General features: G+C 37.0%; 1 protein-coding gene across 2 annotated transcripts in view; it reads left to right on the top strand.

The window, feature by feature from the left end:
• Positions 1–7,621: 7,621 nt before the first annotated feature.
• The window catches only part of LOC129776330 (neural-cadherin), a 107,521-nt gene continuing 101,664 nt past the window's right edge, over positions 7,622–13,478 (top strand). Inside the window, exon 1 of one of the 2 annotated variants that reach the window (XM_055781916.1) lies at positions 7,622–8,486. In XM_055781916.1, the coding sequence (XP_055637891.1) occupies positions 8,435–8,486 (52 nt within the window). In that variant the 5' untranslated portion in view covers positions 7,622–8,434. The remainder of the gene's footprint in view (positions 8,487–13,478) is intronic. The other variant, XM_055781917.1, reaches the window with a different exon arrangement.

Here is a 13,478-nt window from a genome sequence, read left to right on the forward strand (position 1 = left end):
TTCGAATACCTTAGCTTTGCAATTATTTGTTTGTATTGCCATGTGAGGTCAATTAATGCATTTGGATAGATTTTGATTTTCGTTACAAGTAAATTTAATGACGGTCTTTTTACGTTTGGTATGATGACATCTTGGTTTTGAAGTCTGTGTTAGACAAACACATTTCAGTCGGAACAAAAAATGCCCCCGATTTGCAATTCCGAGTGTCTGGGGAACTCGGAATTGCAAATACATGCAAATCGGGAGCATCTTCGTTACGAAGTCTGTAATAGGTAAACACATTTCAGCTGGAATAAAAATGCCCCCGAATCGCATGTATTTGCAATGCCAATTTCCCCACGCTCCATGGATTCGAAGTCTGTGTTAGGGAAAAACATTTCAGTCGGAACAAACATACCCCCGACTTTCATGTATTTGCAAAGTGGATTCCCCCAGGCACATTGATTTTGAAGTCCGTGTTAGGGGAACACAGCTTAGTTGGAACAAAAATACCCCCTACTTGCATGTATATTTGCTAAGCGGATTCCCACAAGTACATTGAATTTGAAGTCTGTGTTCGGGAAACCGTAAATCGGACCAATCAAAACTAGGCAGTTAGGGCGGTTAGATAACGCTTGACATTTCACAGTTTTTCAATTGCTTATCTAATGAAAAATAACATTTTATTGATTGCGATAAAAGCGTAGAAATATTCCGTATCAATTGATGCAAACATCTTTCCGATCCAGTAAGAAATGTTCGAGTTATAAGCATTTGCAAAATTTCAATTTTTCCTGCATGTTTTGTGTTTAGGTTTTCATTTTACCCCCCACATATTCCGGTTAGACGTAGTCCCACGTCAAACAAGTTAAGTGGTTTTAATTTGGTATGGAAATGGGCACCCCAACGAAAAAAAAGTCACAAGAGGGTTGTGTCCAAGACACGACCGCATAGTTGACGTAGGATTCCGTTTGGCTATCTGATGTTTTGGATATGTTTGAAGAATCACATTGGTAAATTCTTCGATAATGATTTGGTGGCCCGGAAAAGGGCCGTTTTGTCTGATTGTTAGGTATTGTTTGTTCACTCTACCAGTGTTCACAACCAAGTGATGATGATAGAAGGATGGTGATTAGTCATTGGATGGTGCGTATCACTATAGAAGATGCCAAAGTGGAATAAGATATGATGTAAGCCGTCCTCTTTGGCCCTGAACGAGATGGCTCCTGTGTTATGTATGGATAAAATGAAGAAAAAAAAATCATCATTACATTTAATATAAAATAATTATCATTATCGAACACAATTATCAATTTTCCTCACCAGAGAAAAAGTGTTACTTTATTATAGAGAAAATATATTTGAAACGGAAAAGATAATTTCATTTATAATTTTTACTTTTTGAATGTTTATTCAACCCATTTTCATTTTAAACCCAAAGGGACACGGAACTCCTTCATTTCCCCAATTTTTCTCGTCGCATGAACTTTCCTTGGGAGAAAAAACCCGTTTCATATTTCAAGTCATTTTAACACAACCGATACCATATACAATTTTACAATGCATGATCGGTTATTGATATGAAATTTCACGAAGCAACCAACATAAAAGTTCAAAAAATTTAAATTTTATTTATAATCTATCAAACATAAGTTCTATTCAGTTGCTTGAAACAGTTCAATCAATCTATCGAAGGATTCTTATTGGAACGAAAATAAAAAAAAAAACACTCGTTCATCGCTCGCAACATATTCGCCAGCACGTATGCAATCAGCAATATTCACGCTAGTTACAATGAGCACTATCCATTTGTGGGCGTGGTCTGTTGAACTATCGACCACGAGGGTATTTATATGCTGCTTTCCCCCCAGGTACCTTGAATTTGAAATCTCTGTTAAGGAATACATGTCGATGGAAACTAAAACTCCCCCTACTTTCATGTATTTGCAATGTCGATTTCTCTAGACAGCTTGGTTTGATGTCTTTGTTAGGGAACACATTTCGATGGAAACAAAAGCTCCCCCTACATTCATGTGTTTGCAATGCTGATTTCTCCTATCTTCAATTTTTACCAATTAGAACGAGGTATTTCCGTTTGGAGATTTTTCGATTGTTTGATAGTTAGTCACATAATATATATTGCTTCATCGATTGTGATGAATTGTTATGGAGTGCTCAAATCGATTGATGCAAATATCTCGTAAATCCACCAGGAAATAACTGACAAATAATTGTAAGTACATGAGCCGCCGCATGTGTCTTCAATTTCGTTAGTTTCCGTTAGGATAGGGGTTGAGATTTTCCAATCGTTCGATAGTTAGTTTCATGACATATATCATTTTATTCAATGTAGGAAATTTTATGGAGTGTCGAAATCGATTGACGAAAAAATCTCATCAATCCATCATTAAATGACTGAGCAATAAGCTCAGTCATTTAACAATTTTCACGATGTGCTCAATTTTCGATTTTCAATTTGTACCCCCATATGTTCCCGAAAGACGTCCTACGTCAAAAAACGAGTCTAATTGTTTGCGACAAAGAACGAATCTACCGCTTTTCACGAAAATCTGAGAACCACTATATCGATTTGGCATGGAATGGCTGAATATTTGACCTAATAGCAACATGTAAATATTAAAAAAAAATAATACAAACCGGATGATTTAAGACTATCGTCAAGCCCTGACTTAAACACGTCTCATTTCTTGAAGAATACTTTGAAAGGGGCAATATCAAATTTAACTAACAGATATTTATGTATAATTTTTTTTGTCTCACTTTGGGAACGTCGCTATTGAGATTACATTATTTTGAAGTAAATTTTTACTACATTAAGTATGGAAAAATTGTACAGGTCAGACTCAGTTATACGAGGGCGGTCCGATAAGTACTTAGCCTCATCGTCCGATGTTATCAGTATCGCAAGAGAGATTACTTGTCGTGTACTATATTCTCGTAAATGGCTACTGTCAAAATTTCAGCCGAATCGGACTCGTAGTCTTGTTTTGATCGTGTGTGGAAGTGAACGTATCCTCGGATTTTAGAGAAAAAAAAAGGGAAAAAATGGAAATTCCGCCGTCGCCACGGCCAAATTGGTCGAATTGCACTACGAACTGCTGCCCCATCCACCGTATTCTCCAGATTTAGCCCCGTGCGACTTTTTTTTGTTTTCAAACTTGAAAAAGTGACTTGCCGGGCAGAAATTTGAGTCGAATGAGAAGGTCATCGCCGCCAGGGATGCCTTCTTTGCAGAGCTCGAGAAAACGAATTTTTCAGATGGATTAAAGTGAGTTCGAAACTCAAGGCCCTCATTGACCATCTTTGTGTTGTTACAGAATAACTACGTCCACGCAACAATCATCAGCGATGGAGATCGATCCACGGTCGAAATATGATCGATTCATCCATACAACTGTTCTGCTCTGCAAGACACATCGGGCTGCTGTTCTATAAATAACTCAACAATGATCAATCAACTGTCTCCGCTGTCCGGTCTAACTGGATAATGGAAGAACAGATAGAAAACTCTTACGCCTTAATGGCTGCTACTGTGTAAATGTGTGTACCATATGGAATGATGGTATAGAAGGGAATACTCTAACGCCGAAAAATGGCAACTGTGTAATGTGCTAATTATAGATATGATAAATATGTGACATGTACACGATTAAAATTCGGCTCTGTTACAGCTAAAATGCCAATGAGCCTGAAATAAATAAATGGGACAAAAAAAAAGATGGATTAAAGAAGTTGGAGCATCGCTGGGTCAAGTGTATCGAGCTAAAAGGAGACTTCGTGAAAAATTAACGCATATCGATGGAATGTACATCATTTTAAAGCTACAAAAACTATTATAATGTTTTGCGTACATAGTATTATCTTGATGTGTGTAGGTGTAGTGGACAACAGTGTCGGGAAGAAATAAAAAATCAAAGACCGAGAGGCAATTTTTCATTTAATTTCGTTCATGAAATATCTCTGTATGGAAAGGTCCTACAGTAACGTTCTAGGGACCAAATGAAAGCTGGTTGGTTAGGTTAATTGAATTTGCTATTAAGTTGGTTGGCAAATAATTGTGTTAGTCCACACAATCTTTGAAAGAACAGAAAAATAAGATTTTTTTTTCTTTTCGTTATTGTTGTCCACTACACCTACACACACCAAGATAAAAGTATGTACGTAGAACATTATAATATTTGAAAGTTGTAACTACATTCGATATAGAAACCTTTTATTTTCATTTTACGTTTCAATAATTTCGCTCCGGTGTGAAGGAATGGACATGATGGGAAACAAGACTGTATGAAGGTGAAGTGATATTTTCTTTATTAAGCGATAAGAGAGAGTAGCACAATTTTCAGTCTGCACGAGTTTGTAGCAAATTGAAAAGCGATAGGCTTATTATTTAGTGGCGATGTGTCAATTGAAGTTGAATTGTATGGCCCCGATAACGATATTACAGCGACATTAAGAAAGATAGAAGTTGGGTGTCAAAGAACAAATTGTAAAGCGATCAGAGAGCTTCAATTTCGTTGATAGAGACAATCAAGTTTAAATGCATTTTTTGGGATAAAACTAATAATAACACATTCAAAGCCACTGTCTTTTATGTTTTTCACTTCCAAAATGTTATTTAAATCCACTAATTTAGTGAGAATCATCATGTTCCAAGTTTTCTCATCTTGCAAACGGAAGCAACAGAATCGTCTTACGTAGCGTACTTTTCAATGTAGAGCCAGTTTAAGGCAAACAGAGCCCGAAACAAAAGAAAAGTGCTATAACCCAGTAATTGTTGAAATTCAATTTTTTTCATGAAATATGATCACCTCCTGAGAGATTCTGGATAAATTTATTGTTTTCATTTGAGAAAGGTGTTTTCTAACTTTGGGGGGCATGAATAAAAAATTTAATTTCTTTTTTTTATTGAAAAAAAAAACTAAAAATATGTGTATAAAAAAACAAATATCGGAAACTGTATATAATCGAGTTCACTCTGTATTTCGTTTTAGAATGTTTTGGTTATCATCAAGGAAACGTCATTCATGTACAAAATCAAAAGAAGAGGATTAAGATGAGAGCCTTGATGTGAAGACAAAGATGAAAAACTTGTTGTTCCAATATGAAATATGAACTGTGCCAAAAAGATGGGAAAAAAGTTGAACTGCATTTTTTTCAAATAAAACATAAATAAAAAAAAATCCCTAAAAACTAAGGAGACTTTATTCAATGTTCTGTTTAAAGACGTATAACAGTGAAAAAAGAACAACTCATTATAGAAAAAAGTTCCCAACCCAAACAAATTTCATTGGGCCAGACAGCACTAAAAATCATCCATCTCATTCGTGAACTTGGTGATCGATAATTGTATTACAGGTCGGACTCGATTATATACAGACTCGATTATATACGGACTCGATTATATGTGATTCGATTATATAAAATATTACACAGATTATATAAAAAAATATTTTTTTATATTTCAAATGTGACTTATTTCAAGAAGAAATTTAACCTTTCAACGTTAAGGTGTAATTTAAGCGGTTATTACATGTACAGTGGGGTAACATTTTTTTTGATGATTTTGCTTAAATTTTCACCAATAATTGTATCGATATTGCAGCCAAATTAAGAAAGATAGAAGTTGGGTGTCAAAGAACAAATTATAGGGCAGGTAGAGATCTTCATTTTGATTGTTGGAAACACTCTAGTTTAATATACATTTTTAGGATGAAATTAATAATAACTCATTAGAAATTATTATCTTTTAAGTTTTTCACTTCCAAAATGTTCCAAAAAAAATCCACTAATTTAGATGTTCCACTACTATATCCTATACTAAATTTCGTATTCCGTATCGTACTTTGTAATGTAGAGCCAGTTTGAGGCAACAAAGTCCGAAACAAAAAAAAAGTTCAATAATTCATTGTTGAAATACGAACATATGCGTAGAAGGATTTTTTTCATCAAATTTGATCGTCTATCACTTTCTGAGAGAATTTGGATAAATTTATTTTTTTTCGTGTGAGAAAGGTGTTTTCTGACTTTAAGGGGATGAATCAAAAATCAAATTCCTCTTTTATATTCAGAAAACAAAAAATACATGCAAAAAAAAACGAATAAAAAATATTTTTTTTGACTCGATTATATACAGGATTCGATTATACAGGTAAACTTCGATATAACGTACATTTCACTTTCAGAATTGTACGTTGTATCGAATTGTACGTTATATCGAAGCATAATAGAGTACTCAAAAACGTAGTCTATAATACATTATTGTGTTGCTGTTTTAGTAAAGTTAATGATTAACTTCAATCAGAAGACGAAGCCAGCCTTTCTCATAATGTTTCCCTTCGTACTGTTGATTAAAGCTTTGTTCATTTAGAATCCGGAATCACAAAACCAGCTGTATTTCGGGATTGATTGATGGTACAAAACTTGTTTTAGCATCACAATACAGATAATTCATTGTTCTATCAGAAAAAAAATAATGATTTTTTTTCCTTTACACTTTGAAAATGTGTACGTTATATCGAGGTAAAATGTACGTTGTATCGAGTGACGTTATATCGAGTGACGTTATATCGAGGGTACGTTTTAACGAGGGTACGTTATATCGAAGTTTCCCTGTATACAGTGAAAAGAAATCAGAAACTGTATATAATCGAGTCCGCACTGTACTAACATATCTAAACTTTGAACAGTTACGATTGATTTTAACCAACCTCATTAATTTTGCAATATGTAGATGTTCTTTCGAATGATCATATGAGCATGAGATACATAAAAATAGTCATAGCGAACAGTTAATTAAGACTCGTTATATATTTCCAATGTACTCCATTGAACGAATTTTATGAAAGTATTAACACCGAACGAACACACACAAACACGCAAGTACGAAAAACTTTACCGTCTCCCTTGCCACAAAAAATACTAAATCACTGCCTGGAGCTAGCAAATCGTCGCCACTAGCTTGTATCTACTCGATTTGATTTCAAATTAGCAGAGTAACTGTTTGCTTGTTCACCAGGCGAACGCCATCCATTGGATCTGCGCGTAAACCCACCGCCCCCTGCTTCTCTCTCCCCCGGCCGGCGGCGGAACAATGTTAAAAACTTTTAATTAAATGCAAGCCCTATCGTCCTATCGGCAGCCCATCCGCGTGGTATCCTCACGCCGGGGGAATCAATGGTGGCAGCAAACAAAACACAAGAGAGAGAGAGCGCGCGCGAAAAAAGGAATGCGTCGACGTTTCTCCCGCGTGAATATCGCGGCATAGCCGGAGGCGGAAACGACATTTTTTTTCGCGTTCAACCTCCGCTCTCCGTTCCACTGATTTTTCATGAGTGCAGCTGAGTGGCTTGGTCATAGTCGTCCCGACAATACGCCAACAAACTTTCACTTGCTCATTTCACGTGGGCTGTTCTGCTGTGGGTTTCGCGGCAGAGATGAGCAAGGACCGAGAGAATCCCTATAATCCTCGGTGTTTCCCCTCCGAGTGCTGTTTGTTTTGGTTCTCAACGGTTCTCTCGTTGGGTCCCGACAACACTCGGAAGTCTCACGAGAACGAGTTCCTGGCGTTAGCGTGAGCCTTCGATTGGCACCTTCGAGACCCCAGGTTAGTTGCAAGCGGCACGCGCACGTTGTTGGTTCGGTGATTCGTTACAGATCCTGTGGGAGGGAGAGTGAACACTGACCGAAAATTTCGTCACTCCGGATGCATGCTGCTTATCTCGAGCATTAAGTTCCGCGGTTATGTGGTTAGTGTCTGTGCTTTTAGCCGGCGGCAGTGGTTCTTAATCTGATTACGTTTTCCCCTTGTGGTGGAAGCCAGCGCAATAAACAGTGCTTACGGATTGTGTGTTTGTGTGTGGGCCCACGTGAGCCAAAAAGAAGGATTAATACATACACAGGATTACGGTTTGGGCGTATAATTTGAAGCCTACGGCGCAGCGAGTGGTTTGCGTTATTTCGTGGAAGAAATTTTAATTAATGATGTGATTATATTGAAAACCTGCGGCAATGCCCTGCCCGAGTGACCCACCGTGCGATTCATCATCGTTAGTGGAAGTGATTGCTTGGCTGCCAGAAAACCCCACCCAAAAGTGTCCACAGTGACCTCACCGAAGGTACAACGGGCTGTCTTTGGAATGTTCGAGCGGTCTCCAAAACCAACGCAACTGAGATGAAGTTGAATGGGCTTGCATGGATAGAATTTGTAATGTGCTTAGCGGTGTTGGCACCTTTGAAGTATATGTTTATGCCGGTGCATTCATTACTGCTGCCACTGTTCTGGCCACAAGTGTTGTTGCTGCTCCTCGCCGAAGTGTTTCCGCTCCAGAAAGGATATCACTGCTGGTGACTGGCGGTGCTTCTGCTGCTGCCGCCACTGCTGTTGTGCTCTCGTTACCACCATCATCATCATCGTCACGTTTACCTGTCGAAAGTGATGGTAGATCCACTCAAGATCTTCTGGGTACTGACAAACAGCACGTATTTAGGTAAAGTTACAACCGTGGTTTGGTCGAAATTCAGTTTGAATCAAGAGGGGGAGAAGAGTGTGCTGGGAATCGGTATCGAAATAAAACACCAACAGCAATTTGCGATACGTATTCCTGTGATGGTGTGAGATGCTATTTAATGGCTTGAAAGTTTTGTGATTTCGATCGTGGCAGACGATATTTTTCGGGGTGGAGAAGCGGTGTTGAATCGGTTCGTTTTTATTGCCATTTTATTGCCAAAATGGGCGACATTGTGTAGGAGTGCATTCTAATGGATACATTAGGTTTGATGGCAGTTTAAGATTGGTCGCCTCTGCGAAACTTGTTTCGTTTTGGGACATTGGAAGTGTCTGAGTGTGCGTTTCGGTGTGATGCTTACGATAACCATCTTCACGTGGGTGTGTGGACGAGGACGGAATGTATTTAGAATGGAAACCCTGTGACCCTTTGGACCGGTATATGGACGAAAAGTTACACCTTATTTGCAGCAAATTGCTTCGGGCCAGACAATAAACAATCGATTGTGATAATGTAGCTCTGAACAGCAGCAGGCGTATTGCAGTGCAATTTACAAGAAACGAAGAATGGGTTTAATTCAGAAAGTGTGCCAAGCATGTTGTAATCTTTAACTAGACGTATTGCATTTAGATTATTCTTGTTTTCATTCTTGTGAAAGTCAAAGGGACTGCTGATACACATTCAACCGTTTGATCTAGTAAATAAGTCGATTTCGGGCCTTTTTGTATTTTAAGCTAATTGTCGTCATTTATATTCCTATACAATAATTAGACGTAGGAAAAATCCTTTGTTGTTCCTGAATAAAAACTAAAAAGCTAAATAAACTACTTGATATAACCATACAGCATACCGTTGAGAAAATATTTTTTGCGCTCGTTTTTGACATTTTTTTTATTAGGAGGCTCGAAAATATCTAACTGAAAATTAAGAAAATCTAGAAACAATATTTGGTCGTTGCTCAAATGGTCGGTGATAAGTCAGACCGGACCATGTGACATTTTTATGATTTCTAGAAAAACGAATTTGAAGTTTGGTGCTAAAAAAAAAATTTAACTGAGCATTCAGAACAATTTCGATACGTCTTTCCTGCTGCACGCGCGATTTTCCAAATCTGATAAATGTGGTATGTAGATAACAAAATGCTCAACCAAATGCAATCAATAACTCGAAATTTTCTATTTTGCGACTTGGTACCCTCTGACTTAACACGTTCGACGCCCAACGCGACGTTTTTGAGTTTCTTGCAGAGCCCAACTTGCGATTAAATTATTAAATGAAGATCAAACTTAGTTTATAGATAACTTTTACATGATCTAGCAATGTTTGTTTTCAATTGAAGGCGAATTGATGACAATAACACATGCCAAAGTCATAGTATAGGGATTTTGCAAAGAACTGCAGTACAAACCATCCGTACTATAAATTAATGAAAAGTATAGTATATACAGTATAATATTATGGTTATGATTTTATTATTTTTCTTCATATCCTGTAGTAACATTTAGGTACCTATCAGGTACCTATATCAAATACCTACTAAAAATCCTACTCAATTCGAGCAAGGAAAGTGTCACTCATATCTGGGTGACGGGGCGTCGAAAGTGTTAACGCCGACCCATTGGCGTACACTATCATGTGTCAGTTGGTATACTAAAAATATTTTATATTTAACTAATAGTTTTACTAATTCTTCAAAATGTAATCTTCCTTTGAAGATCCTTGTATCTGTATTTTTTCCTGTTTAAATCATTTCATATATTTAATAGCTGGGTACACACGCAATGTTTTTATGCGTTTTTTTCGATCACCAAGGTCCTTGACGTGTTATCTGCGCTGAGTAAAAGTAGCAACATATTCATCACGCGGCTCCATTATAGTGCTAGTGAGTCCAAATAACGGGCTAGACCAGTGGTACTCAACCTTTTTACCTTCATTGTCACGGTTTAAAACAAATTAGTGCTCCGAAATTTTCGGGAATACACCATTGATGAATTACGCTGAATGAAAAAATCGGTAGTTTGAAACGCTTTTTTCGGGTTTGCTTTAAAATCTCTATAAATTAAATGTTCGGTTGAAATTCCATAGATATACGTATGAGCAAACGAAACAAGAATTTTCGAACCGAGGAATGATTTCACATGTAGGATTGTCCATCCTGTAGTTCGTCAAAAAGATTAGCCACATCCAAATGGGTAAAACCCGAATTACGTACAAGTGTAGCATTTTCTCGTGTCGATTCGAGAAAATATCGCTTCAACTGCTTATACAGGGAGTCCGAACAGGGCGACATTTCCATGTCTAAAATTTTCAAAACTGACGCCATTTCCTAAACTTTGCCACAAATGCTTGATTAACTTGGATCTCATTTAAATTTCCTTATGTGTATAAAATTCAAAGGCTCGATAATGACGAGCATAGCCATTCTCTAAAGTTTGCAAATGATTTTTATCTTGATGTGCAATTCAATCTAAATTGTCTTGGGACAATAAGCGTATGTAGATATTTAAAAGCAGAACCTCGTTATCTAAAATAATTCCGTTGTACAGTTCCATGATACATTCGAATATTTAGGCAACGCATTCATCTTTAAGATATTCGATAATTTAAATGCAGCATCAATACAATGGTCCTGACAGGATCTTACTGGCGATGACTAATTGAAGAATCATACAATGAACACCTTAGGCAAACGCTCTGCAGCCTTTTCATAAGTCTTGATTTGTTACCAAACATCATTGGGAGGCCATCGGTACTATGCTCTGATCTTTCTCTCTCAGTAAAAACCCCAATTCGAAAAAAATGTATCGATTTAAGGTATGATATCATCAAATTAGATAGCAGTTTCCAAATCACTGTAAAAAAGGAACTGTTTCTAAGAAACGACACAAATGCCATCAGCAGCTGACATCCGTAAATTCATAGCGTTGGAGTGCATATTACCTGATTCCTACCAAAAATTGCTCTTCATCGTGTTCGAACCGATCTTTGCACGTTTAGTTCTAATCTATTCTAAATTGATGAATTGATGAGGGAACACAAGGAAGAGTTTCGTGATAGTTTGAATTTAAAATAAATTGATATAAGATATCAATTTAGAAGATTTATGTTCTCTAATTTAAACCCTAAAATAAATATGTAATTGAAAAAACCATGGAACTCGTAATATTAACGAACTGATCTGATCTGAACTGATCTCTACCATTTGTAGGCAGCCAGGCTTTAATAATCTCTAAATTTCTAGTGGAAATTCTAATTTCATTAACAATCATTAATTACTATGATTTTCGGCCAAGGAATATTGTCTGAAGAATCAAATAGATGGTTAATAAATAACCATAAATATGTCTCAAAAGGTGCAGAGTTGAGTTATTTCTGCGTTGTAGAAATTACTTTGAACTAATGGGGCCGACAGACTTCACTTGATTACTAATCGACTAAGCTAAGCACGGAATCTCCACTGAAAATACAAGAAGGGCACCCAGATTAGGTTATACAGAAGGACAATCGTTTATACATAAGCAAAAAATTTTACAGCTTTTTTCACGAGGAGCATTTTTTTACCTCTTCCCTGCCGTTTTCCCCTCTCAAAAAATACCTTTCGAGCATTCCTTTATTCAAGCGGAACGTAGCCTTCGCGAAAACGGCCTTCGGTTTGCATAGAAATTTCCCTGGAGCGGGTTCGTTATGATAATCTCCCGTTCAAAGGCTGAACGAACAGAGCCGGAGAGATATCGCAGTTGCCGGTAACAATGCTCAACCATATAGCTGGCGCAAGGCACTTTAATTGGATTTCTATTTGAATTCCAAGTAAACACACGCACACACACACAATTTGCCCTTTTCTGTGAAATTTTGGCGATTTAGATTTTTCAATTTTGAAAGCAAATAAAGTGTGCTCTTGTACAAGCTCGCGATGAAATTTAACTCTCGCTGAATTTAGGGTGTAGCCCTTTCCACTCGTGTTCAGTCAATGGTACAGAAGGGTTTTCTTGCTTTGGCATAGAGAACAACGGATAATTTGCTTATCTTTGTTCAATTGAGTTAAAAACACATAAAAATATTAATGGACGAATGTGAGGAAGGAAAATTTTATAGTTTTATAGTAGTCTAGTAGGTTAAAATATGAATTTTGGATTTCGTTCCAGTCATTCAATTCAGAAATATATTTAAAAAACATTACGATATCGTCTATTTATTTAGCTCAAAATATTCCCTTGAAGCAATATTCCCAATATTCGTGAATAGGTAACTATTTAAGAATAATCTAGTAAATTTAGTTTCCTATTACTGAAGCGGCTTTTTTGTTACCAAGAGCTGTGTCAAATCCATCGACAACAGTGACGGCTTAACTTTTCTCTCCCTTACTTTAAATCACTTTCTTTTTGCGTAAAAACGAATACTCCATCTCCAATTGAAAAATTTGTACCATTTACTAGCTCGTGATTAATTATTAATTATCGTTCATTCAAACAAGAGACCCCTAACATTTCCTAGTCCAAAATTAAATACGATCATTTGAGTGATCTCAGTTCGTTCAGCTTTATGCTATCCTGTGAACCTTTCAGTAAGTAGAGAATGACTGTCACAAGCGCGTGTGTTGAACTTAAATGATAATAAAATACCAAAATAATGTACAAGTTTTCTCACCTCATCCGATTGTGCAGTATGCAAGATCTAGAAAAGACACGGGAACGTGACCGAAATGCACAATTAAACCAACAGTTCTCAATCGAGAAGCTTGAGAGCTCGAAAGAAAAAAATGGAAAAATAATCATTCACAGAAATTTACGGTGCGGTTGCAAAGCTTGCATTTGGCATGCCAAGCTCCCATCTATTCTGGCTGGCTGCCGTAAGACACGTGCTGACGGTACGGTACTACAATGCGGCAGCAATGTTTCGTTTGTCGTTTGTTTCTAACTACAACCAAAAAGCAATTAGTGCAAATGCGAGCACAGACGACACCTCATCTATCAA

This window comes from Toxorhynchites rutilus, chromosome 3 (assembly GCF_029784135.1).
Source record: "Toxorhynchites rutilus septentrionalis strain SRP chromosome 3, ASM2978413v1, whole genome shotgun sequence".
NCBI lineage: Eukaryota > Metazoa > Arthropoda > Insecta > Diptera > Culicidae > Toxorhynchites > Toxorhynchites rutilus.